Source organism: Bufo bufo, chromosome 10, assembly GCF_905171765.1.
Source record: "Bufo bufo chromosome 10, aBufBuf1.1, whole genome shotgun sequence".
Lineage (NCBI taxonomy): Eukaryota > Metazoa > Chordata > Amphibia > Anura > Bufonidae > Bufo > Bufo bufo.
The window spans coordinates 44,004,976-44,029,765 of record NC_053398.1 but is presented as its reverse complement, the minus strand read 5'-3'; the positions used below and the strand labels follow the sequence as shown (position 1 = coordinate 44,029,765).

The following is a 24,790-nucleotide window of genomic DNA, read 5'->3' as shown; positions in this document are numbered from 1 at the left end:
CTTTCACTAAGGGGGCTAATAGTTATTAAATAAAAAGTTTAAAAAAATAAACAAAAAATCTTAAAGAAAAACACCAAAATATTGAAAGTTTAAATCACCCCGTTTCCCAATATTACATATAAATATATAAACAATAAAAAAAATTACGTATCGCCACGCCTGAAAAAGTCAAAACTATTAAAATATTTTAAAAAAATATCTCCTATTTGGTGAATGAAGTAGCAGGAAAATAAATAAAAAAACACGTGGTTCGCCATTTTTTAGTCACCTTGTCCCCCCCCCCAAAAAATAGGATAGGACGGTTCTATTATGGGCCGGACGTTCCATAAAATGCGGAATGCACGCGGCTTTTTTGGGTTTTATTTTTTCCGAATGGTATCGAGTATCGCAATACTTTTTCATGGTATCAAAATCAAATCAAAATTCTGGCATCGTGACAACCCTACCCATGACAAATAGAGATGAGCGAACTTCTGTTTTAAGTTCGGCGTCTAAAGTTCGGCTTCCAGTTAGCGGAGGATCCCGATATGGATTCCGAATTCCGTTGTGGTCCGTGGTAGCGTAATCAATAATCGGCCATTATTGATTCCGCTACCACGGACCACAACGGAATTCGGAATCCATATCGGGATCCTCCGCTAACCGGAAGCCGAACTTTAGACGCCGAACTTAAAAGAGAAGTTCGCTCATCTCTAATGACAACACCGCCTGCATCAGCATTGCTGCAGCTTAACCCTTTAAGGGCCATTTTTGAATTAAATTTTTTCCTCAGGGCCACAGCTTCTTTTAAAATGTTCAGTTCACAGAGCCATATGAGCGCTTACTGTTGGCGGGACAAGTTATATGTTTTTAATGGCACCATTTACTTCATCATATCTTGTACTGAAAAAATGGGAAAACAAATTCTTTGTGAGGTGAAATTCCATCAAGGTGTTTGAGTTTTGATATTCTGGCGTTTACTGTGCACTAAAAATGACATGGCATCTTTATTCTGCAACTTTTTATTCAATTTGTTTGTGGATATTATTTTTTCCATTTCCTTTAACTACACAGCAAAAACGTATACAGCTAGCATCCACCATGTATACACACGTAGGTGATTATGTCTTAATGGAAGGAAAATTGTGCCGTATAGGATAGGTCTCATGCACACGACAGTTGTTTTTCTCGGCCTCCGTTCCGTTTTTTTTTGCGGATAGGATGGGGACCCATTCATTTGAATGGGTCAGCAAAAAAATGCTGATAGTTCATCCGTTTGTGTTCCGCGTCCGTTGTCCATGTTTCCATTGCGGACAAGGATAGGCATTTATTACAAGGGATCTGTGGAAAAAAAAACGGATCCTCCAAAAAAAAAAAACAGATGCCGCATCAGTTTTTTTTTAGCGGACGCACAATTTGCGGACTCAAAAAACAACTGTCGTGTGCATGAGGCCTTATCCTGGAAACACATTTATAGTGGCTCTAATAACAGGAAGCTTGAAGGACTAAGGGAGGAAACCCTGGTCCTCACACCAGAGAACCTGATTTGTAAAAAAAATTAAATAAAAATTAAGTTCAGCTATTTTATGCCAATCAGTCATAACATTAAAACCACTGACAGATTACGTGAATAACACTCATTACCTTCTTACAATAGCACCTGTCAAGGGGTGGGATACATTAGGCATCAAGTGAACAATCAGTTCTAGAAGTTGATGTATTTTTCAAAAAAGTAAGAAAAATGGGTAGAAGTGTAAGGATGTGAGCAACTTTCACAAAGGCCAAATTGTGAGGCTACACAGCTAGATCAGTGCAACTCCAAAATGGCAGGTCTTGTGTGGTGTTTCCAGTATGCAGTGATCAGCACTGACCAAAAGTGGCCCAATGATGGACAGCCAGTGAGGCGGTGACGGGGTCACAGGTTTACTAATGTGTGTCGGAAGTGAATGCAACTCTGTCAGCTCCTATCCCGAAGCACTACTATAGTTCAAACTGCTGATAAAGTTAATATTCCCGACTGATCACAGTGACCATGATGATCCCTGTCCACCGCCAAGAGCACCTACCATGGGCATGTGAGCATCAGAATTATGACTATAAAACAACGGAAGCTATGGAAGAAGGTGGCATCATGTGATGAATCACATTTTCTTTCACACCATGTGGATTTCCTGGTTAATGTATGTCATTCCAGGGGGAAGGAGAGGACACCATAATGTACTACGGGAAGAACGCAAAAGCCACCAGCGGCAGAAGATGCTCTGAATAATTTTCTACTGGAAAACCGTGGGTCCTGACATTTATGTGGATGTTACTGACACGTACCACCCACCTAAACAGGGTGGCAGACGAAGTACATCCTAATGGCAGTAGCCTCTTTCAGCAGGATAATACTCCCTGTCACCCTGCAAAAATTGTCCAGGAATTGTTCGAAGAACATGAGAAAGACTTCAAGGTGTTCACTTGACGTCCTAATTCCCCAGATCTAAAGAGGTTTTCTTATGACAAACAATGGGGGCATATTGCTAGGATATGCCCCAATTGTCTTATAGGTGTGGGTCCCACCTATATCGAGAACGGAGCCCCAAAAGTGAAGGAGGGCGCACTGCGCATGCGCAGCCGCCCTCCATTCATTTTCTATAGTGCCGGCAAAAAAAATAGCCAAGAGCTGGCTCGACCATTTCCATCGAGCCCATAGAAATGAATGGGAGTTATGGCCGGTCATGCGCGGTACGCTCCCATTCTCTTCTATGGGGAACCGGATTGGTGTTGGCCAGACCGGAGTCCTCCAGCCATCACCTTGTGGGGCTCCGTTCTCAATATAGGTATAAGACAATGGGAGCATATCCTAGCAATATGCCCCCATTGTCTATGATGAGACAACCCTTTTAATCTGGTTGAACAGCTGTGGGATGCACTGGACAAACAAGTGCGAACAAGTGCAATCCATGGAGCGCCCACTTGGCATTTTACATCTTGGTGCCAGTACCACAGGACACCTTCAGAGGTCTTGAGGAGTCCATGCTTTTACAGGTCAGAGAGACCTACACGAGATCAGTTGGTTTTAATATTAGGTTGATTAGTGCATGCGTAGCAGGTTAAAGAGAAAGGTCCTTGTATCACTATCTTTGTATCTATGGCTACCTTATACAATATGTGTGATCACATAATTTAGGATTCACTACTTACCGGTGTGACATATCCCAGTACATCCCCAGAAACATGGCGCTCCTTCACCTTTTTGCTGCAGTAGCTTTGGTGATCCAGCACAATGTCTTTTGCCTTGACATCAGTGGTAACCAACCCTCGAGACTGCACAGGAACATCAGACAGGCGAGTCTATCACACAGAAACAGAAGCTATATATCAGCACAGCTTTCACACATGCTCAATTTTCCAAGTCATCCTTTACTGGTCATTGAGACCACGTTGTGCCATCTGTAATCCTCTAAGGACAAGGACATAATGTCCTCCAGGAAGACTTGTGGACTCTTCAACAGAGTACAGTCCTGGAGGATCCTGCCACACGGTTCTGTTCTCTTATAAAAGGGTTTGTCACATTACAACTTATCCGCCATCTACAGTATAGGGAAAAGGTGTCTGTTTGGCAGGGTTCGGATCTCTGGGGCCCCTGCCGGTAACAAGAATGGGGGCCGTTTCTCCTTTTGAATGGAGCAGGGGGCACACATTCCACCATTTCGTACAACACTATGGGACTGCCGTAAACAGCAGAGAACAAGCTTTCTCGGTGTGTATTTTGCGGTCCGAAAATTGCGGATCTGCAAAACGCGGAAGGCGTCCATGTGCGTTACGCAATTTGCGGAACGGCACGGACAGCCATTGATCATACTATTATTGTCCGCAAATGGACAAGAATAGGACAGGTTATATATTTTTTGCCGACCACCGAACAGAGCAACGGATGCGGACAGCACACGGAGTGCTGTCCGCATCTTTTGCAGCCCCACTGAGGTGAATCGGTCCGCATCCGAGCCACAAAAACTGCGGCTCGGATGCAGACCAAAACAACGGTCGTGTGCATGAGGCCTTAAAGAGCTATTCCATTTTTGCAAAACTGACGACCTATCCTCAGGATAGGTCACCAACATCAGATCATTGGGGGTCCAACTCCCGACACCCTCACCGATCAGCTATTCAGAGGGGCCTGGCGCTCGCCTGAGCGATGCAGACTCGTCAATGTTTACCTGCACACCATCTACACTGTATTATAGATGAAACCTGAATACCCCTTTAAAGAGGTTGTCCAACAGTTTTTAAAATTATCCGGAGAGCACACAGGCTTATAAAATGAACGAAACTCCTAAAAGTCCAGTCCCCAGGGATTCCAGTCCCCTTTGGACCAGAAGTGATGTTTTTACACCCATCATTGACATGAGCGGCACTTGACCAATGAGGCCAGTGATTGGTTGAGCAGTCACGTGATCAATGGATATTATCACCACTTTCTGTCCGACAGGGACTGGAAGTCCTAGGGACAAACTGCAGCGAGGGAACAGAGGGATCATTAGGAGGTGAGCAAAACATTTTTAATTTTTTTTTATAACTTGTCTGCTGCATATTTAAAGGGGTTTTCCCATCTCAGACATTGGGGGCATGTCGCTAGGATAAGTTGCCATTGTCTGATAGGTGCGGGTCCCACCTCTGGGACCTGCACCTACTGTACACTGAGATCGAAGCACCGAATGTTGTGGAGGGCGCCCTCCATTCATTTCTATGGGGCCGCCAAAAATTGCCTTGCCAAGTAACATTTCATTAGTGCCCTCAGCGTGCCTCTGCTATGGAAGGAATCATACTTACCTACTCCTGCCACTCTGGTCCTGTGTGCCAGCTCCCACGTGTCCATCTTCCGGTCCACTGTTTAATTTATCCCTGGCATGGAGATGATCATCTGCTCCGCTGCAGCCAATAACTGATATGTCTCTTGTGGACAAGTCAGAGCTGAATCCAGTCATTGGCTGCAACGGAGCAGAGCTGAATCCAGTCATTGGCTGCAACGGAGCAGAGCTGAATCCAGTCATTGGCTGCAACGGAGCAGAGCTGAATCCAGTCATTGGCTGCAACGGAGCAGAGCTGAATCCAGTCATTGGCTGCAACGGAGCAGAGCTGAATCCAGTCATTGGCTGCAACGGAGCAGAGCTGAATCCAGTCATTGGCTGCAACGGAGCAGATGATCATGAGATGGACACACAGGAGTCAGTGCGCAGGTATGTAAGACTCTGTCCATAGAGGAGGCTGCAGGCACCTGTGAAAAGTTATTTATTCCCAGACAACCCTTTATAGCAGCTAGGCTTTTTAAATGTTTCAATTATCCTCATCTATGCCTTAGGCCTCATGCACACGGCCGTTGTGCGTGCCATCCATGCATTGGGGACCGCAATTTGACTCATTCAATTTGAATGGGTCCGTGATCCGTCCGCACCGTAAAAAAATACGCAGTGCTTCGGTGGGCTACCGATCCGTGCTTCCGTTGCGCACTGCATCGCCGGATTGCGGACCCATTCAAGTGAATGGGTCCCCATCCTTGATGCGGGGTGCACACAGTCGGTGCCAGTGTATTGCAGACCCGCTGTATGCGGCCGCAATATGGCCTCGGCCGGGCAATGGCCGTATGCATGAGCCCTTCTTCACATGGTCAGTGTTTGGTCAGTGATTTCTATCAGTGATTAGAGTCGCACCTGGTTTGGCTCACAAACACAGAACAGGAGCGGAGCTTTCCCTTATATCTTAGGTCTGTCCTGGTTTTGGCTCACAATCACTGATGGAAATCACTGACGTGTGAATTAGGCCTCCTGCACACGACCGTTGTGTGCATCCGCGGCCGTTGTGCCGTTTTCCTTTTTTTTTCGCGGACCCATTGACTTTCAATGGGTCCGTGGAAAAATCAGAAAATGCACCGTTTTGCAGCCGCATCCGTGATCCGTGTTTTCTGTCCGTCAAAAAAATATGACCTGTCCTATTTTTTTGACGGACAACGGTTCACGGACCCGTTCAAGTCAATGGGTCCGTGAAAGAACACGGATGCACACAAGATTAGCATCCGCGTCCGTGATCCGTGGCCGTAGGTTACTTTCATACAGACGGATCCGAAGATCCGTCTGCATAAAAGCTTTTTCAGAGCTGAGTTTTCACTTCGTGAAAACTCATATCCGACAGTATACTCTAACACAGAGGCGTTCCCATAGTGATGGGGACGCTTCTAGTTAGAATATACTACGAACTGTGTACATGACTGCCCCCTGCTGCCTGGCAGCACCCGATCTCTTAAAGGGGGCTGTGATCCGCACAATTAACCCCTCAGGTGCTGCACCTGAGGGGTTAATTGTGCATATCATAGCCCCCTATAAGAGATCAGGGGCTGACAGGCAGGAGGGGGCAGACCCCCCTCCCTCTATTGTATTATCATTGGTGGCCAGTGCGGCCCCCCCTCCCTCACTCTATTGTATTATCATTGGTGGCCAGTGTGCGCCCCCCCCCCCCCCGGCCCCCCCTCTATTGTTTTAATATCATTGGTGGCCAGTGTGCGCCCCCCCCCCCCCCTATTGTTTTAATATCATTGGTGGCCAGTGTGCGCCCCCCCCCCTATTGTTTTAATATCATTGGTGGCCAGTGTGCGGCCTCCCCTCTCCCCCCCCGATCATTGGTGGCAGCGGAGAGTTCCGATCGGAGTCCCAGTTTAATCGCTGGGGCTCCGATCGGTAACCATGGCAACCAGGACACTACTGTACACTGGCCACCAATGATATTAAAACAATAGAGGGGGGGCCGGGGGGGGAAGGGCGCACACTGGCTACCAATGATAATACGAGGGAGGGAGGGGGGTCTGCCCCCTGCTGCCTGGCAGCCCCTGATCTCTTAAAGGGGGCTATGATAAGCACAATTAACCCCTTCAGGTGCGGCACCTGAGGGGTTAATTGTGCTGATCACAGCCCCCTGTAAGAGATCAGGTGCTGCCAGGCAGCAGGGGACAGTCATGTACACAGTTTGTAGGATATTCTAACTTGAAGCGTCCCCATCACCATGGGAACGCCTCTGTGTTCGAATTTACTGTCGGATATGAGTTTCACGATCTAACTCAAATCCGATGGTATATTCTAACATAGAGGCGTTCCCCTGGTGATGGGGACGCTTCAATTTAAAATATACCATCGGATTGGAGAAAACTCTGATCCTATGGTATATTAACTCCTGACTTTACATTGAAAGTCAATAGGGGACGGATCCGTTTGCAATTGCACCATATTGTGTCAACGTCAAACGGATCCATCCCCATTGACTTGCATTGTAAGTCAGGACGGATCTGTTTGGCTCCGCACGGCCAGGCGGACACCAAAACGACTTTTTTTTCATGTCCGTGGATCCTCCAAAAATCAAGGAAGACCCTTGGACGAAAAAACGGTCACGGATCACGGACCTACGGACCCTGTTTTGCGGACTGTGAAAAAATACTGTCGTGTGCAGGAGGCCTTAGGCTTTCTAGAACATACATTCTTTAGTTTTAGAGTTTTAGAGGATAAGTTCATAGATTTCTTACAATTAAGTGTATAACAGCGTTTTCCAGTTATTAAATGCATAGTGCACTGTATATTTACTTACAGGAATTTAGAAAATGTCAGGAATGTAAGAAATTGCATTCCAAAAAATGGCTTAAAGGGAACCTGTCAGCGGCAAAACCCATCCCAAACCGCCAGCATTACCTTCAAGTAGCCGGCAGTGAGTTTCAAATGATTATTTTCTTACTGCATTCTGATGAGGCAGAAGTATGAAAAACGTTCTTTTATCCTCCGTCCGTGCTATTTTCCAGTCAGGCTTGAAGTCACGGTAACCGCGCCCCCTTCCCTGCCCCTTCGCTGTGACTGACAGCCGGCTGTCAGTCACAGGGGAAGGGGGCGCGGTTGCCGTGACTTCAAGCCTGACTGGAAAATAGCGCGGACGGAGGATAAAAGAACGTTTTTCATACTTCTGCCTCATCAGAATGCAGTAAGAAAATCATCATTTGAAACTCACTGCCGGCTACTTGAAGGTACTGCTGGCGGTGTGGGATGGGTTTTGCCGCTGACAGGTTCCCTTTAAAGGGAGTCTGTCATCAAAGTTTCACCTTTTTAACCCTTCCCATAGCTTTCTAGCAGCCTTACAGTTAATAAAAACGTTACCTTTATGAGCAATCCTGGACTTATAAAACCTGCAAAAAAACAACTTTGTAGCATATGCAAATGAGGGCTCGCAAGTGCCCAGAGGCAGCGTTACCCTCGTAGGTGCCCAGCTAGCTCAGCCTTATCGTCGCTTCCCCCCGCCCATTCTTTCCTTTTGACCGCCCATCTACTTACTTCTTATTTCGCCGAGATCCCGTGCCTGCGCACTCAGTCCGTCGGCGCTCGTAAAGGTAACGTTTTAATTAACTGTAAGGCTGCTAGAAAGCTATGGGAAGGGTTAAAAAGGTGAAACTTTGATGACAGACTCCCTTTAAGTTCTATCCAAGTAGCCCGATTCCTTACACGATTGTGAATAAAGACTGATGCTACTATTTTACTACAGGAAATTTGTTATTACTATACTATTGGCAACTTATGAAGGAGACGGAGTTAGAGTCAGGGTCAGAACTCTGGTGTACCCACCTGTGCAGAACTACAGCTCCCAGCATGCCTCGACATCCTTTAGGTGGATGGCCACAGACTGAGGAACACTGCCCTATTGCATACAGCACTATATTGTCATAGGTCTTTTAAATGTAAAGGGATTGTGGAGATTATATTTTTGAAAGGGTCAGAGTGGCAGTAAAACAAAAGGATAGCCACTCGTCTCACCAATCCCCATTCAGTCTTTCCCGTTCCAACACCTCCCCGATCCCCACTGATCTCTATTCCTTAGTTCCTCTCGGCACACATGAGGTGACTGTGCGTGATCACCACCCTCCTTGCTTAGACTGGCTGAGTGCTCAACTGCAGTGTGTGAACGTGGAAAGGGTCAGAATGGGAGCGGCATGGAATCGGTGAGTACAGCGGCATGCTTACCATGGAGGCAGAAGACTCCTATGAGGCCCGGCGCTGAACTCCTTCTCCCGTTACCATCATAGATCCACGGCATGTTCCTGCAGCTGGAACTAGGGGAATCTCAGGGCAAAGAGATCTTACAAGCTTCCATTGAGTTTAGTGGTAACTGTATAAATTCCTATGCACTGAGCTCCCCTAGTGGTGGATGTAAAAGTCCAGTTTTATAATATAATGTATGACGGAAAGCAAGAGATGTAGATGCGATTTAGCGATGTACTGATGCCAGATGTCTGGTGTGAATACGAGATGAAATATGGTGATCAGAGCAAGCACGTGTTCCACTCTTCCAGCATAGAAGTTGAGCCAAGTGGGTGAGATGGAGCACAATATTTTTTTTAACATAAAAAAATTCCTCCACTTAAAAAATGGTTGCGTCCCGATCACGGACAAAGTATAACGCTGCAGGCAGCGTTTTTCTATTCGCGATGCGGTGCGCAATGTAAGTCAATGGGGACGGATCCATTTTCTCGGACACAATAGAAAACGGATCCGTCCCCCATTGACTTTCAATCGTGTTCATGACGGATCCGTCTTGGCTATAGATAATCCAACCGGATCCGTTCATAACGGATGCAGACGGTTGTATTATTGTGACTGAAGTGTTTTTGCTGATTCATGACGGATCCAGTACAAACGCGAGTGTGAAATTAGCCTAAGTGTTTCTATGGTGCTCAGCGAGATCTGTGTAAAGTTTTACGCCATTCTGATCCTTTGTTTAAAAAAAAAAAAAAAAAACTGACTGGGCAACCCCTTCAAATAGGTCCGCTGCCACCTCATTCCACAATGACTTACATCTCGTGGCATTAGAGGCGGAGCTTGTTAAGGGCTCATCTGCATCCCTTCTTACCTTTACAATTACTTCCGCTAATTTTTAGGTGTCGTTTTACGCTCACAGTATTGTCATTGTGGAAGAATGGATAGCATTTGGAAACTTACCTTTGTCTCAAGTGACTTGGAAGCAGCCTTCTTGGTGTCGGTCTTTGACAAAGTGGCATCGGCCAAGTGGTAAGCAACAGTGACGGCGAGCAGGGCACTCAGCAGCTTCATCGTTTCAGACCTGACTCACTGCAACAAGAGTGGGAGGAGAGTGACAAAGCAGATACAAAGCAGAGCCCGGATTTTTTATATATTTTTTGCTATAGAAGAGTGGGAGGGAGCCTGGCATGGGGCTGGAGGCGACGTCTGGTCATCTAGACCCTTCGCAGCGTCTGCGTCTATATTCAGCTATAGGGTGGGATACAGGGGCACGGATCTGATCTGCAGGAAATGCACGGCAACTATTCTGGGCAAACTCTGGACTCCTCTCAGCTAAAAAATTCAATCCATTAATGGCCTATTAAAGCCTAACTTCATTGCAGTAGCTGCACGTGAGATTTACTACTACACACTGCGGGAGAACAGTGAAGCAGATGCCCACAGCTACCAGCCGGGTAACTGCATTCACTTTATTTTTTTAAATGCCATGCAGCTATGAAATATTCTACAATTTTCAAACCAGGAATTTATTCTACTGGTTTCAAACCTGGATCTGAATACTTTTGTAATTGCATGTAATTCATTTTTTTATATAGCCACTGAGTTATTCAATAAAATGTATCTGTATAGCGCCACCTGCTGTTTGTTTTTTTTATTATTTCTTTGTCCTGCTCACTGAAATGGCCGCACATGCTAAGTTTCATCCTGAGCGGTGATAGGGAGAGAGCTCCAGCAGAAAGGACACGCCTCCTGACCTGTGATAGGGAGAGCTGAGACACACCCCCTGAGCTGCAGTAGAAGACACGCCCCTTCAGCTGTCAGCTTGATATAAATCTAGCAGAGCAATCAATGGGGAGATCTCTGGATCCATGTGAGGTACAGGGCTGGTTCTAGCTTTGTTAGAGCTCATTCAGACAGCCATATGATCAAGTCTGCATCCGTTCCGCAATTTTGCGGAACGGGCGCAGACCCATTCATTTCAATGGGGATACAAAAGATGCGGACAGCACACGGTGGTTCCGTTCCGCGGCCGGTATCTGTGTTTTGCACTACGGCCGTCTGAATGGGCCCTTAGAAAGAGATACTCGTACTATTTGATGTCCGATTTTCATTTTTTACATTAATCATGGGAGAACCCCTTTAAGTGGCTTCACTGGGAAAAGACATCTCCTATAAACAAGGGCACTGCACAACAAAAAGCAGCAACAACTTGATTGAATTATACAAAAAATACAATTAGAAATCAAGCAAAGTATAATAGGGGAACCAATATCCACCAAGGGGCGACCGGTCACTAAACTCAATACATAATAAAGTGTCAATGCTAATACCAGAGGTGGCCATAAAGCCTCTACAAGCATCATAGACGCCTGTACAGGCAATGCTAATCATGCACATGAGACTTTTCTTGGTCTGGAGCGCTGTATCAGTGCAGTCCGTGCTGTATGTTCAGTCCCTGCTGCCGGCGTCATTAATCCTGGCAGGAACTGAACAGAGACCCCAGGCTGCAAGAACACAGCATACCACGGAAGCCTGGCACTGACTGAAGACAGGCTCCTGCTGTAAAGACAGCGATCGGAGATATCTCCTATCCGAGACACTTAAAGGAGTCATGCAGAAAGTATATCCTCTGGATAGGTCATCAATTTCTGATCTGCGGGGATCCGACACGCAGCACCCCCGCCGATCAGCTGTTTGCGAGCGCTACTTCCTCTGCCAAGTCTCGGAGGCGCAGTGTAATTACAATTACTCGCTCCTTTCACTTGAACAGAGAAAGTACTTGTAATTACACTACACCTCCACTGCAAGGGAGACGACATGCAGTGTGATAAAGAGGAAGCAGCGCTCACATGTAGCGCCGCCTCCTCTTCCAACAGCTGGTACGTGGGGTGCTTGGTGTCGGACCCCGCAGATCAGATATTGAGGACCTATACAGGTCATCACTATATACTGCCTGAACCACCCCTTTAACTCCATAGATGCTGCAGTCAACAGCACTGCGGCATCTAGGCAGTTACAGGGAGAGGGCTCCATCGGTTCCTTGTGAATGCAATCGCAGGGTAGTGATGTGGTGCCATGACAGCTGGGGCCTAACAGAGGGCCTCTGACCTGACATGACAGCATGTCTATTAAAGTGTGCCACAGACACAGCCTTAGGGCTCATGCACACAACCGTTGCCTGTTTTGCTAGTCCGCAAAACACGGATATCGGGGTGTGCATTCAGCATTTTGCAGAAAAGTCTATCTGGGCCATAACAGAACTGTGCTATTCTTTTCCGTAATGTGGACAATAACAGGACAGGTTCTATATTTTTGCGGATGCAATGGAACAGACAAACGGATGAGGACAGTACACGGTGTTCTGTCTGCAGCTTTTGCAGCCCCCTTACTAAAAATGCAGATCGGATGCGAACAAAAAAATAAGTTTGTGCCCCAATAGCCTGCCTATCACTGTCAGGTCATCAGTATCACATCGTCGGGTGTCTGACTCCCAGCATCCCCGCCGATCAGCTGTTTGAAGAGAACCAGTGCTTGTACGAGCGATGCCTTCTCTTCTCTGTTTACCTGCTTGCCGTCAATGCATCGTACAAGCACTGGTTTCTCTTCAAACAACTGATCAGCGGGGGTGCCGGACCCTCAACGATCTGATACTGGTGACCCATCCTGAGGACAGGTCATCAATAGTAAAAAGTGGACAACCCCTTATTAAAAAATGGAATTCATTTTTTCCATAAAAAGTGATTTTGTAAAAGTGGTAAAATACACGCACACACACACACATACATGATCTCACACCATCAGTGCTGGCCTTAGGTGTTCAGGCGCCCTGTGCGAGCTAATCTTGTGGCGCCCCCTCCCGGTTCACCTAAACATACACAAAGAGGAAAACAATCTTTGTAACAAACATTTTTTTTTAAATTACAGATAATTTAAGTGCAAACAAGTACAATCATACCCAGTGTCACCCATAGCCAGTCTCCTGCCCCCCTTAATCATACCCAGTGTCACCTTTACCCAGTCCCCTGCCCCCCTTTATCATACCCAGTGTCACCTTTACCCAGTCCCCTGCCCCCTCAATTAGACCCTGCCCCCTTTAAATTAAGGGTGACAGACACTGGGTATGATTAAGGGGCAGGGGACTGGCTTTGGTTGACACTGGGTATGATTAAGGGGGGGCAGGGGACTGGCTATGGGTGACACTGGGTATGATTAAAGGGGGCAGGGTCTAATTGAGGGGGCAGGGGACTGGGTAAGGCTGACACTGGGTATGATTAAGGGCAGGGGACTGGGTAAAGGTGACAGGGTATGATTAAGGGGGGCAGGAGACTGGCTATGGGTGACACTGGGTATGATTAAGGGCCTTATAATGTGCCAGTAAAAAGGGACCCCCATAATGCCCCCCAATAATGTGCCAGTAAGTGTCCCCATAGATGCCCCCCCATCATGTGCCAGTATCAAGTGCCTCTCTCCTCCCCCCCCCCACATGTCCCAGTATCATAGTGCCATCTCGCCCCCCCCCCCAAAGTGTCAGTATCATAGTGCCATCTCTCCCCCCAATGTGCCAGTATCATAGTGCCAACCCCCCCATGTGCCAGTATAAAGTGCCAAACCCCCCATGTGCCAGTATAAAGTGTCTCTCTCCTCCCCCCCCCCCATGTCCCAGTATCATAGTGCCATCTCCCCCCCCCCCCCCCCCAATGTGCCAGTATCAAGTGCCTCTCTCCTTCCCCCCATGTGCCAGTATCAAGTGCCTCCTGCTCCCCCATGTGCCAGTAACAGTCCGGTATTTAAAAAAAAAAAAAAAACACTTATACTTACCTCCATGTCAGTGATGCGATGCAGCCTCTTCCTGTGTCCTGCGCTGTATGTCCATATATGGAGTCAGTGCTTGTGTATTCTAATTTAGGCTACTTTCACACTTGCGTTTGGCGTTCCGCTTGTGAGATCCGTTTGAAGGCTCTCACAAGCAGCCCCGAACGGAACCGTTCATCCCCAATGCATTCTGAATGGATGTGGATCCGCTCAGAATGCATCAGTTTGGCTCCGTTCCGCCTCCATTCCGCTCAGCAGGCGGACACCAAAACGCTTGCAGCATTTTGGTGTCTGCCTGGCCGTGCGGATCCATCCTGACTTACAATGCAAGTCCATGTTGGACGGATCCGTTTGACGTTGACACAATATGGTGCAATTGCAAACGGATCCGTCCCCCATTGACTTTCAATGTAAAGTCAGGACGGATCCGTCTGACTAACAATTAGACTTAGACTTTTTTTTTTACATAGAATGCAGACGGATCCGTTCTGAACGGATACCATCGTTTGCATTATAGGTGCGGATCCGTCTGTGCAGATAACCTTGCAAGCCGTGCAAGTGTGAAAGTAGCCTTAGCCTGTATTTCAGAAACGTTTCTGTTGGGACTCGAACCCACGACCTTCTGTATCAGAGGCAAGGCACCTAACCACACAGCTAGTGTACATCCAAACACATAAAAGCTGCCCCAGCACACTCAGCTCTGCTATATCTCTATATATGATAGCTGCCCCAGCACACCCAGTTCTGCTACATCTATACACATGACAGCTGCCCCAGCACACCCAGCTCTGCTACATCTATACACATGACAGCTGCCCCAGCACACTCAGCTCTGCTATATCTCTATATATCTATCTACTGTATAGTAATACTTAGAGATATATAGATGTAGCAGAGCTGAGTGTGCAGTGGCAGCTGTCATGTGTATAGATGTAGCAGAGCTGAGTGTGCTGGGGCAGCTGTCATATAGAAATATAGCAGTGCTGGGTGTGTTGGGGCAGTCAGTGGCTATGCAGCTCTTATAGCTGTGTGGGTAAGTGCTTTGCCTCTGATACAGAAGGTGGGCTTGAATCCCAGCAGACACATCTCTCCCTCTCCTGAGGATGGCAATACAGATGCCTGGGATTCGTCGGATTCGAAATGAGAAGTGCGTGCAAGTTGTGACACAGGCAAGAGCGTCTATAAAGTAGTGAGAGAAGGCCGCCGCCGTCCTGCATGTCGTTACAGTTGCTACACCGGCTCCGCTGGCCGCCGGGCGCCCCTGTTGCCATGGCGCCCTGTGTGGCCGCACAGCTCGCACACCCCAAAGGCCGGCCCTGCACACCATGTTTGTCCAAAGAGTTCTGGCTCTTGGAATGCTATTATGAAAAATAGTAAAAAAAAAACAAAAACATAAAACTATACATATTCATACATCATAATTGTACTGACCCCTAGAATAACAGTAACACGCTAGTAACGTCAGAAGTTTACAGTGAAAAAAATCTATGCCCATAGCAACCATAGAAACATAGAATGTGTCGGCAGATAAGAACCATTTGGCCCATCTAGTCTGCCCAATATACTGAATACTATGGATAGCCCCCGGCCCTATCTTATATGAAGGATAGCCTTATGCCTATCCCATGCATGCTTAAACTCCTCCACTGTATTTGCAGCTACCACTTCTGCAGGAAGGCTATTCCATGCATCCACTACTCTCTCAGTAAAGTAATACTTCCTTATATTACTTTTAAACCTTTGCCCTAGGGGTGGGCGATATGGCCTAAAATCTATATTGCGATATAATTTTAAGCATGTGCGATATGCGATATATATTGCGATATATTGTTTTCTATATTTGGGGGGGCGTGTTTAAACTTTTTTTTAATTTTTATTTAATAACTATTAGTCTACTTAAGGGCTAGAACGTAGAACCCTTGTCATATTCACCCTAATAGAGCTCTATTAGGGTGAATAGGACTTTACACTCTCACTGCTGCCCTGTGCTTTGTGCACACAGCAGCAGGGAGCTGATCCCCCTCCCCTAAATGGTGCCATCCCCAGATCCCCCCCCCTCCCCTAAACGGTGCCATCCCCAGATCCCCCCTCCCCTAAACGGTGCCATCCACAGATCCCCCCCCCCTCCCCTAAACGGTGCCATCCACAGATCCCCCCCCTCCCCTAAACGGTGCCATCCACAGATCCCCCCCCTCCCCTAAACGGTGCCATCCACAGATCCACCCCCCCTCCCCTAAACGGTGCCATCCACAGATCCCCCCCTCCCCTAAACGGTGCCATCCACAGATCCCCCCCTCCCCTAAACGGTGCCATCCACAGATCCCCCCCCTCCCTAAATGGTGCCATCCACAGATCCCCCCCCCTTCCCCTAAACGCTGCATTCCACAGATCCCCCCCTTCCCCTAAACGGTGCCATCCACAGATCCCCCCCCCCTCCGCTAAACGGTGCCATCCACAGATCCCCCCCCCTCCCCTAAACGGTGCCATCCACAGATCCCCCCCTCCCCTAAACGGTGCCATCCACAGATCCCCCCCCTCCCCTAAACGGTGCCATCCACAGATCCCCCCCCCTTCCCCTAAACGGTGCCATCCACAGATCCCCCCTCCCCTTCCCCTAAACGGTGCCATCCACAGATCCCCCCCTCCCCTAAACGGTGCCATCCACAGTTCCCCCCCTCCCCTAAACGGTGCCATCCACAGTTCCCCCCCTCCCCTAAACGGTGCCATCCACAGTTCCCCCCCCTCCCCTAAACGGTGCCATCCACAGATCCCCCCCTCCCCTAAACGGTGCCATCCCCAGATCCCCCCCTCCCCTAAACGGTGCCATCCACAGATCCCCCCCTCCCCTAAACGGTGCCATCCACAGATCCCCCCCTCCCCTAAACGGTGCCATCCACAGATCCCCCCGCTCCCCTAAACGGTGCCATCCACAGATCCCCCCGACGCTCACAGGAATACATTTAAAAACTAATCAGTAACTTTATTAATTGCTGATCTCTTTACTGTATACCTTACTAGGTCTTAGCTCCGATAACAGCAGGCAGTGCGGGGGGCGGCGCTCACTCACTGACGTCACGCGCCTGCGCCGCCTAGTGGGAGGAGCAGGCGCGTGACGTCAGTGAGTGAGCGCCGCCCGCCCGCACTGCCTGCTGTTACCGGAGCTAAGACCTAGTAAGGTATACAGTAAAGAGATCACCAATTAATAAAGTTAAAGTTACTGGTTAGTTTTTAAATGTTCTACTGTCAGCGGCGTGGCCCGGTATATTCTAACCCCCAGGCAAGCGTCCCTGTCACCATGGGAACGCCTGGGGATTAGAATATACCATCGGATTTGAGTTTTCACGCGCTCACTGAGATCGTGAAAACTCAATGATTTACAGTCAGTCCCTCCCCTCCTCCTCTTTTGTCATTGGTGGTCAGCGGCAGCCGCGCACAGTGGGGAGGGAGGGACTCTCCTTCTCCACTGTGGCGGCTCAGGAGAAGATGGTGCGCGCAGAGAGCGCGATCATATCGCGGTCCGGCGATATGCTCAAAATCCATATCGTGGCACAAATTTATATCGCATATCGCCTATATCGCCCACCCCTACTTTGCCCCTCTAATTTAAAACTGTGTCCTCTTGTGGTAGTTTTTCTTCTTTTAAATATTCTTTCCTCCTTTATCGAGTTGATTCCCTTTATGTATTTAAAAGTTTCTATCATATCCCCTCTGTCTCTTCTTTCTTCCAAGCTATACATATTAAGGTCCTTTAACCTTTCCTGGTAAGTTTTATCCTGCAATCCATGTACTAGTTTAGTAGCTCTTCTCTGAACTCTCTCTAGAGTATCTATATCCTTCTGGAGATATGGCCTCCAGTACTGCGCACAATACTCCAAGTGAGGTCTCACCAGTGTTCTGTACAGCGGCATAAGCACTTCACTCTTTCTACTGCTTATACCTCTCCCTATACATCCAAACATTCTGCTGGCATTTCGTGCTGCTCTATTACATTGTCTTCCCACCTTTAAGTCTTCTGAAATAATTACTCCTAAATCCCTTTCCTCAGATACTGAGGTCAGGACTGTGTCAAATATTCTATATTCTGCCCTTGGGTTTTTACGCCCCAGGTGCATTATCTTGCACTTATCCACATTAAATTTCAGTTGCCAGAGTTCTGACCATTCTTCTAGTTTTCCAACCAATCAGATTCCTCCTTTAATTTTCCAAAGGAGCTGTCAAAAATGAAAGGTGGAATCTGATTGGTTGCTATGGGTAACCAAGCCAGTTCTACTTTACACTTGGTTGTTAAATGACCCCTGTGTTTTTGTGACTTTAAAAAAAATAAAACCGATACAAGTGGCAGTTTTAATGCCGTCCTCGCCAGCTTTTCTGAAAGGGGGCGTGGCAAGCAGCCGCCAGAAATCTACAGCAGCTCAGACCTATTGTAGATTTCTATCGCCCTGCACAGCCGGAGGATGCGCCTAATTTACGACAAGGCGTGCCCCTGGAATGAAAACAACGCCAGCCCCTGACTAGACATTTCTGCATGTCTCCAGACATAAATGTTGGTAAATTTGCTGGGGCTGATGTTCCATCCCGTCCACTGCCTCGCCACTCCCGAACGACACCACCTCGCCAGCGATGCGACAAAATACCATCGAAAGGGCGTTTAAAAACGTGCAAAATACAAAACAATCGCTCACTGCAGAGCAAATGGTGACCATCTCTCCCACCTAGAAGAACTCCGCAGCTGGGAATCTAACTCTAGACTACGCTTTTTTAAGACCTGGGGCCCCTGGATAGCCTATAACAATGATTAACCATTGCTGTACTTGCTCCCACAGAACGGACCCACACTCCTTTACCGCAGGTGCTTTAGGGCGCCTTCACATGCAGCAGGTTTTGTCGCAGAATTTTCCACAGCTGAAAGTCACTTCTATTCCTCTGCAGGAGGCCTGCAGAGATCCATGGACTTGTTGCCCCATTGGAATGAATGGAAAATTCTGTAACAATGGCTGTCTGCACACGAATGCAGGTGAACGCACTTAAGATCCGCACGTATTTCCGTGCATTTCCGCACACCAAAATCCGCAATGTGTAACAGCGTTTTTTGGGCCAGATTTGAGGTTTGCGTTATCTCATACATTTTGCTGATACTGCACAGGAATCTGCACAGAAAAACTGCATCTATTCTGCAATGTGTGCAGGTGGACTGACTTATCTTTGCGGATAGGATGTGGACCCATTCATCTCAATCCAGACTAAGGGCTCATGCGCAAAACACTGATCAGCAAAAAATACAAATGACGGGTCCGCATCCTATTCGCGCAAAAAAAAAACTGAACGAAAATGGAAACAAAATGCTTTTCATGTGCATGAGCTCTAATGTACACATCTCAGCATAGACCTCGCAAAACTCAATTTTGCGTACAGTGATGTGTTGCATATCTCGGTCTTCATTATTTGCTATGCAATGCTGACCTATTCATTTCACAATGCGTCTATAGATATTGGGGGGAGATTTATCAAAACTGGTGTAAAGGAAAAATAGTTGAGTCACCCATAGCAACCAATCAGATTCCACCTTTTCTTTTTCAAAAGGAGCCCTGAAAAATGAAAGGTGGAATCTGACTGGCTTTCACACTAGCGTTTCTATTTTCCTAGTCAGTAAGACTTGATTTAAACTCCTTCACTGTATTTGCAGCTACCACTTCTGCAGGAAGGCTATTCCATGCATCCACTACTCTCTCAGTAAAGTAATACTTCCTGATATTACTTTTAAACCTTTGCCCCTCTAATTTAAAACTATGTCCTCTTGTAGCAGTTTTTCTTCTTTTAATATTCTCTCCTCTTTTACCTTGTTGATTCCCTTTATGTATTTAAAAGTTTCTATCATATCCCCTCCCTCTCGTCTTTCTTCCAAGCTATACATGTTAAGGTCCTTTAATCTTTCCTGGTAAGTTTTATCCTGCAATCCATGTACCAGTTTAGTAGATCTTCTCTGAACTCTCTCTAGAGTATCTATATCCTTCAGGAGATATGGTCTCCAGTACTGAGCACAATACTCCAAATGAGGTCTCACTAGTGCTCTGTAGAGCGGCATGAGCACCTCCCTCTTTCTACTAGTAATGCCTCTCCCTATACACCCAAGCATTCTGCTAGCATTTCCTGCTGCTCTGACATTGTCTGCCTACCTTTAAGTCTTCTGAAATAATGACCCCTAAATCCCTTTCCTCAGATATTGAGGTTAGGACTGTATCACTGATTTTATATTCTGCTCTTGGGTTTTTACGCCCCAGGTGCATTATCTTGCACTTATCAACATTACATTTTAGTTGCCAGATTTTTGACCATTCCTCTAGTTTTCCTAAATCCTTTTCCATTTGGTGTATCCCTCCAGGAACATCAACCCTGTTACAAATCTTTGTGTCATCAGCAAAAAGACGCACCTTACCATCGAGGCCTTCTGCAATTTTGCTGATAAAGATATTAAACAATATGGGTCCCAGAACAGATCCCTGAGGTACCCCACTGGTAACAAGACCTTGGTCTGAATGTTCTCCATTGACTACAACCCTCTGTTGTCTGTCCCTCAGCCACTGCCTAATCCATTCAACAATATGGGAGTCTACGTACAGCCTTATTCTACATAATTAAAAAACTAATCTTTGTTTCATGATTGAATAACCTTTGGATAGTAATATATTTTCCTCAAAAAGCATTTTATATAAAAAAAAATCCGATTTAAATCAAAAAAATCCGATACATATATTTTTTTAAATCATTGATTTTTATCTACCCTGGTTTAAAGCTATGCTCACATCTCCATTCGAAGGCTGCTCCCGGATAGATCCTGCCGGATCCTCAATGACTGGAATGAGGTCTGGCATTGATCCATTCGATTTCCGGCATAAATTACGGGTTTCGGACGGACAAAAACCGGGACCCCCACCTGTAACGGAACGCCTCGCACCCCGACCAGGTACCTCCGTCGATAGATGCTGCTAGTGCTTTCCGAGGACTCCAAGCACTCCACTTGACACCGTACGCACTGCAGACCCCACGAACCGCCAAAGCTTGGTTGAGGTCTCGCCGTCTCCTACCCACCCTGGACCTACGACAAGGCTCCAGTGGATGAACCTCTCCTAAATCCAAAGAGCAGGAACAGCTCTTACAAGAGCTAGTAGTTATAGCCAGGGGAGTATAGCAAATCTCCCAGCGTATAGCAATCCCCCAGTGTCGATCAGTTACCCAAACACCAGCCTGAACATGAAGGATAAAACAGGAACTCTTTATTGAGGGCTACCCGCCCGTATTTATGCAGGTCCCCATCTGGTGGACACGCCCCTAGGGGACCAGAAGGAAGACTGACAAAGGACAGATATGTAGCACTCAGGATACACAGACACAACACATCCCCACAATGCATCATGGTTTCCTCCTCTCTGCCCTGGAGACAACCGAGGAGCAATTCAATTATCTCTCAGGACAAAGGGAAATCACCAATACACATGTGGAGACAACAGAACAGAAATCACCACCCAAACACACAATGTCACACCCCCACAGCAAACACAGACATTTAACATATTCCCAGATAGCTCAAGTCTGAGTGCATATCATTAGGTGAATGGCACTCAGAATACACAAATACAATAAAATTAGCTATCTGGGTACCCTCACATAACAAAATACAATTGCAAAGACAGATTTAAGCTGTGCGGCCGGTCTGTCTGCTCCTTTAAAGTTAGTATGGGCCATAATCCTGAGGCAAGAGGCTGGTAGCCAGGCCCCTCCGAAACCCAGTGGCGAGGTTGGTTTCGCCACACCACCGATCTTAAGTTCTCCCCTATCCTGTGGACTGGGCATAACCTGTAGAAACCGGAAAACTTCTTTAACGAGACCCATACACAATATTCAGTAGGGGGTCACTTACTAACAGTTTTGGGCCTTTTTTGGTGTAAGGCCTCTTGCACAAGAACATGTGCGCCCCGTGCTGCGGCCCGCAATGCACGAACACCCACCGTGGGGCAGCCGCGGCGGATCGCGGACCCATTCACGTTAATAGGTCCACGACCCGGCCATTCCGCAAAAAAACAGGTCATGTTCTATCTTTTTGCTGAACGGAAGTACGGGACGAAACCACTCTGTAGTACTTCCGTAGGGTTCCGTTCCGTGCTTCCGTTCCACACCATTCCACATCTCCGGATTTGTGGACCCATTGAAGTGAATGGGATTGCATCCGTGATGCAGAATGCACACGGAACGGTGTCCGTGTTCTGCGGATCCGCAAATGCGGTCTGCAATACGGCCGCGGAACGCACACGTTGGGGGGAATAAGCCTAAAACTGCCGCACAACCATTTTTTGTGACTTTTTAAAGGGGTTTTCCAAGATTTTTATACTGATGATCTATACTCAGGATAGATCATCAGTATCTGATCGGTGGGGGGGCCGACACCTGGAACCCCCGCCGATCAGCTGCTCAAGAAGACAGCGACGCTCCTGTGAGCGCTGCGGCCTTCTCTCTGCTTTTTCTAGGCCAGTGATGACACGTTCATCGTTCACGTGGCCTAGGAACAGCTCAGCCCTATTCAAGTGAATGGAGCTGAGCGCGATACCAAGCACCGCCGCTACATAATGTACTGCGCTGTGCTTGGTGAACATGGACAAGGCCGCAGCGCTGCCTTCTCAAAACAGCTGATTGGTGAGGGTCCAACACCCGGGACCCCTACCAATCACATACTGATGAATAAGGGGTCATGCACATGGCCGTAGAATGGGTCCGCAAACCCGGAGATGCGGTGTGGAAGCACGGATCTGAACCACTACGGAGTGCTTCTGTGGTGTTTCTGACCGTGCCTCCGCACAGCAAAAAAGTAGTGCATGCACTACTTTTTTGCGGTGCGTGACCGTCGGATCGCAAACCCCATTCACTTGGGTCCGCGATTCGCATGCGGCTGCCCGACGGTCGATCCCCGTGCATTGCGGACTGCAATTTGCGGTCCGCAGCACGGGCATGGAGCCCTTACGTTCATGGGCATGAGCCCTTATACTGAGGATAGGTCATCAGTATTAAAATATCGGAAATCCTTTTACACATCCAAGCAACAATATTTGTTGGACAGACATTTATATGCCATATTCGACACAAAGGAGTGTAAAGGGAGTATTTTACCGGCCCCTGGCAAAATTACTCATTTTAGGCATTAAAGTTGCCGAGAAACTACGCCAGGGAGTTGTTTTTTTTCTGGCAGGCGCACGGACTACCAAAGATGTAACTAATTCACGACGAGGCCCACGCCTGTTCAAAAATGAGGTCTTGTTCTGATCTCCGTCAAACATATCCAGCCGGACTGAAAACTGTTGCATACAACAATTTTTGTCCAGCCGAAACACGGCATTTATGTCAAAAAGCATCCGGATCACCACTGGATCTCATTAACGCGGATACAGCGGTGAACTAGGGAATCCAGTAATGGTGGATCTGCTTGATGGAGATGTGAATAAGGACTTAGGAGCATCTTCCGGCAGCAACACTGGCATAAATGGTAGCAAAAAGACTGTTAAAAAAATGACGACTATCTCAGTAACTGTACCACCTACATGCCCGCTGTCAGACTGGGCAGAGGATTATGTCCAGACAACCCCTTTATAGGCTACAGATACATTTTTTATTCTAGTCACCGGTGTCACACAACATGCGACTAGGGATGAGCAAACTCGTGTACAAGGTTCGGGTAATCCGAGAATCCCGTTATGGATTACACTACATAAGTTATGGTCCGTGGTAGCGGAATCCATAACGGAATTCTTAGATAACCCAAACCTTGTACGGCAAATTTGAAAACACAAGTTCGCTCAACACTACATGCGACACGACAGCGGCAAAAAAAAATCCATCCAAACTGTTGAAGTATGGGACAGTGCGACGCCATTGACTGCAACGTAGAGTTGTACTCGTTTTGTTGCACGACCCGTGAAGCCCTGGCCTTAGGAGAAATTGCAAGGGAGCTTGCACTCTATTGCAGGTGCTCAGTGCGGAGTCCCCACACCTGCCCTCTACCCTCCTCCTGTACAGACGCATGCGGTTTGTCAGCCATGACTTTTGCAATGTGACGACTGTATTGAAGGACTAAGCACAGCTGGAAGGGTTAAAGGGATTGTCTCACATTAGAAAAAAAAACATGGCTGCTTTATTCTACTCCAAAAACATCCCCGAGTCTGTCCATGGCCAGTATTACAGCTCCGCTCCTTTGAAGGGAATGGGGCTGAGCTGTAATACCTCACACAACCTGTGGACAGGGGTGGTGCTGTTTTTGGAACAAAGCAGCCATTTTATTGTAGTCCTGGACAAACCCATATGACTGGGAATTTAGATTAGTGGCAATGCCTAGACCCAGCATGCATCACCCTGATGTAGTGACTGCAGTGCAGACAGCTTGCCCCGTCCTTCCCAGCATACTGATGGGTGTGACACTGGCTGCAGGTGGAGCAGCTACAGGGTCAGTCAGTGACGAGAGCAGCGCGACCCCCGCAAACAGAAACCATAACTTTCCATGTGTCCATCACAGAGCAGCTTACGCGAGACTAACCTGACTCACAGGAGACGTCACTGTCCGCTTCTAATAAAGCTTTCACATATACAAAAAAAAAAAAATCAGCTCTGCCCTAAGGGCATCGGGAAAGCTTATTAGACGTGAAGGGGCGGGCCTAGCGCGTGAACGCGTTCTGGTTGGCTGCGTGGTACGTCTATCACGTCACATGACTGCTAACTGCTAAGCTTATTTTGCTTATTGATTGATGCTTGTCAATTCTCGGGCGCGTTCACACTTGCGGCATCCTGGATCCGACGGAGAGTTCTGCGGTTCCGGTGTACATGGCGTATTCACACATGCTGCATCCTGGATCCGACACAGTGTTGTGCAGCGCATAGTCTATAAATCCGGCGGCAGAGGATTCCTGCAGGCTGTGCCA

The 24,790-nt window shown here is 47.5% G+C and overlaps 1 protein-coding gene across 1 annotated transcript in view; it reads right to left on the bottom strand.

Annotated features, from left to right (window-relative positions):
* The window catches only part of CHID1 (chitinase domain containing 1), a 504,441-nt gene extending 480,003 nt beyond the window's left edge, over window positions 1-24,438 (bottom strand). Inside the window, exons 1-3 of the mRNA XM_040410433.1 lie at window positions 24,409-24,438; window positions 9,984-10,112; window positions 3,169-3,318 (exon numbers count right to left, since the gene is read on the bottom strand). Coding sequence (XP_040266367.1) covers window positions 3,169-3,318; window positions 9,984-10,094 — 261 coding nt within the window. The 5' untranslated portion in view covers window positions 10,095-10,112; window positions 24,409-24,438. The remainder of the gene's footprint in view (window positions 1-3,168; window positions 3,319-9,983; window positions 10,113-24,408) is intronic.
* Between the last annotated feature and the right edge of the window lie 352 nt (window positions 24,439-24,790).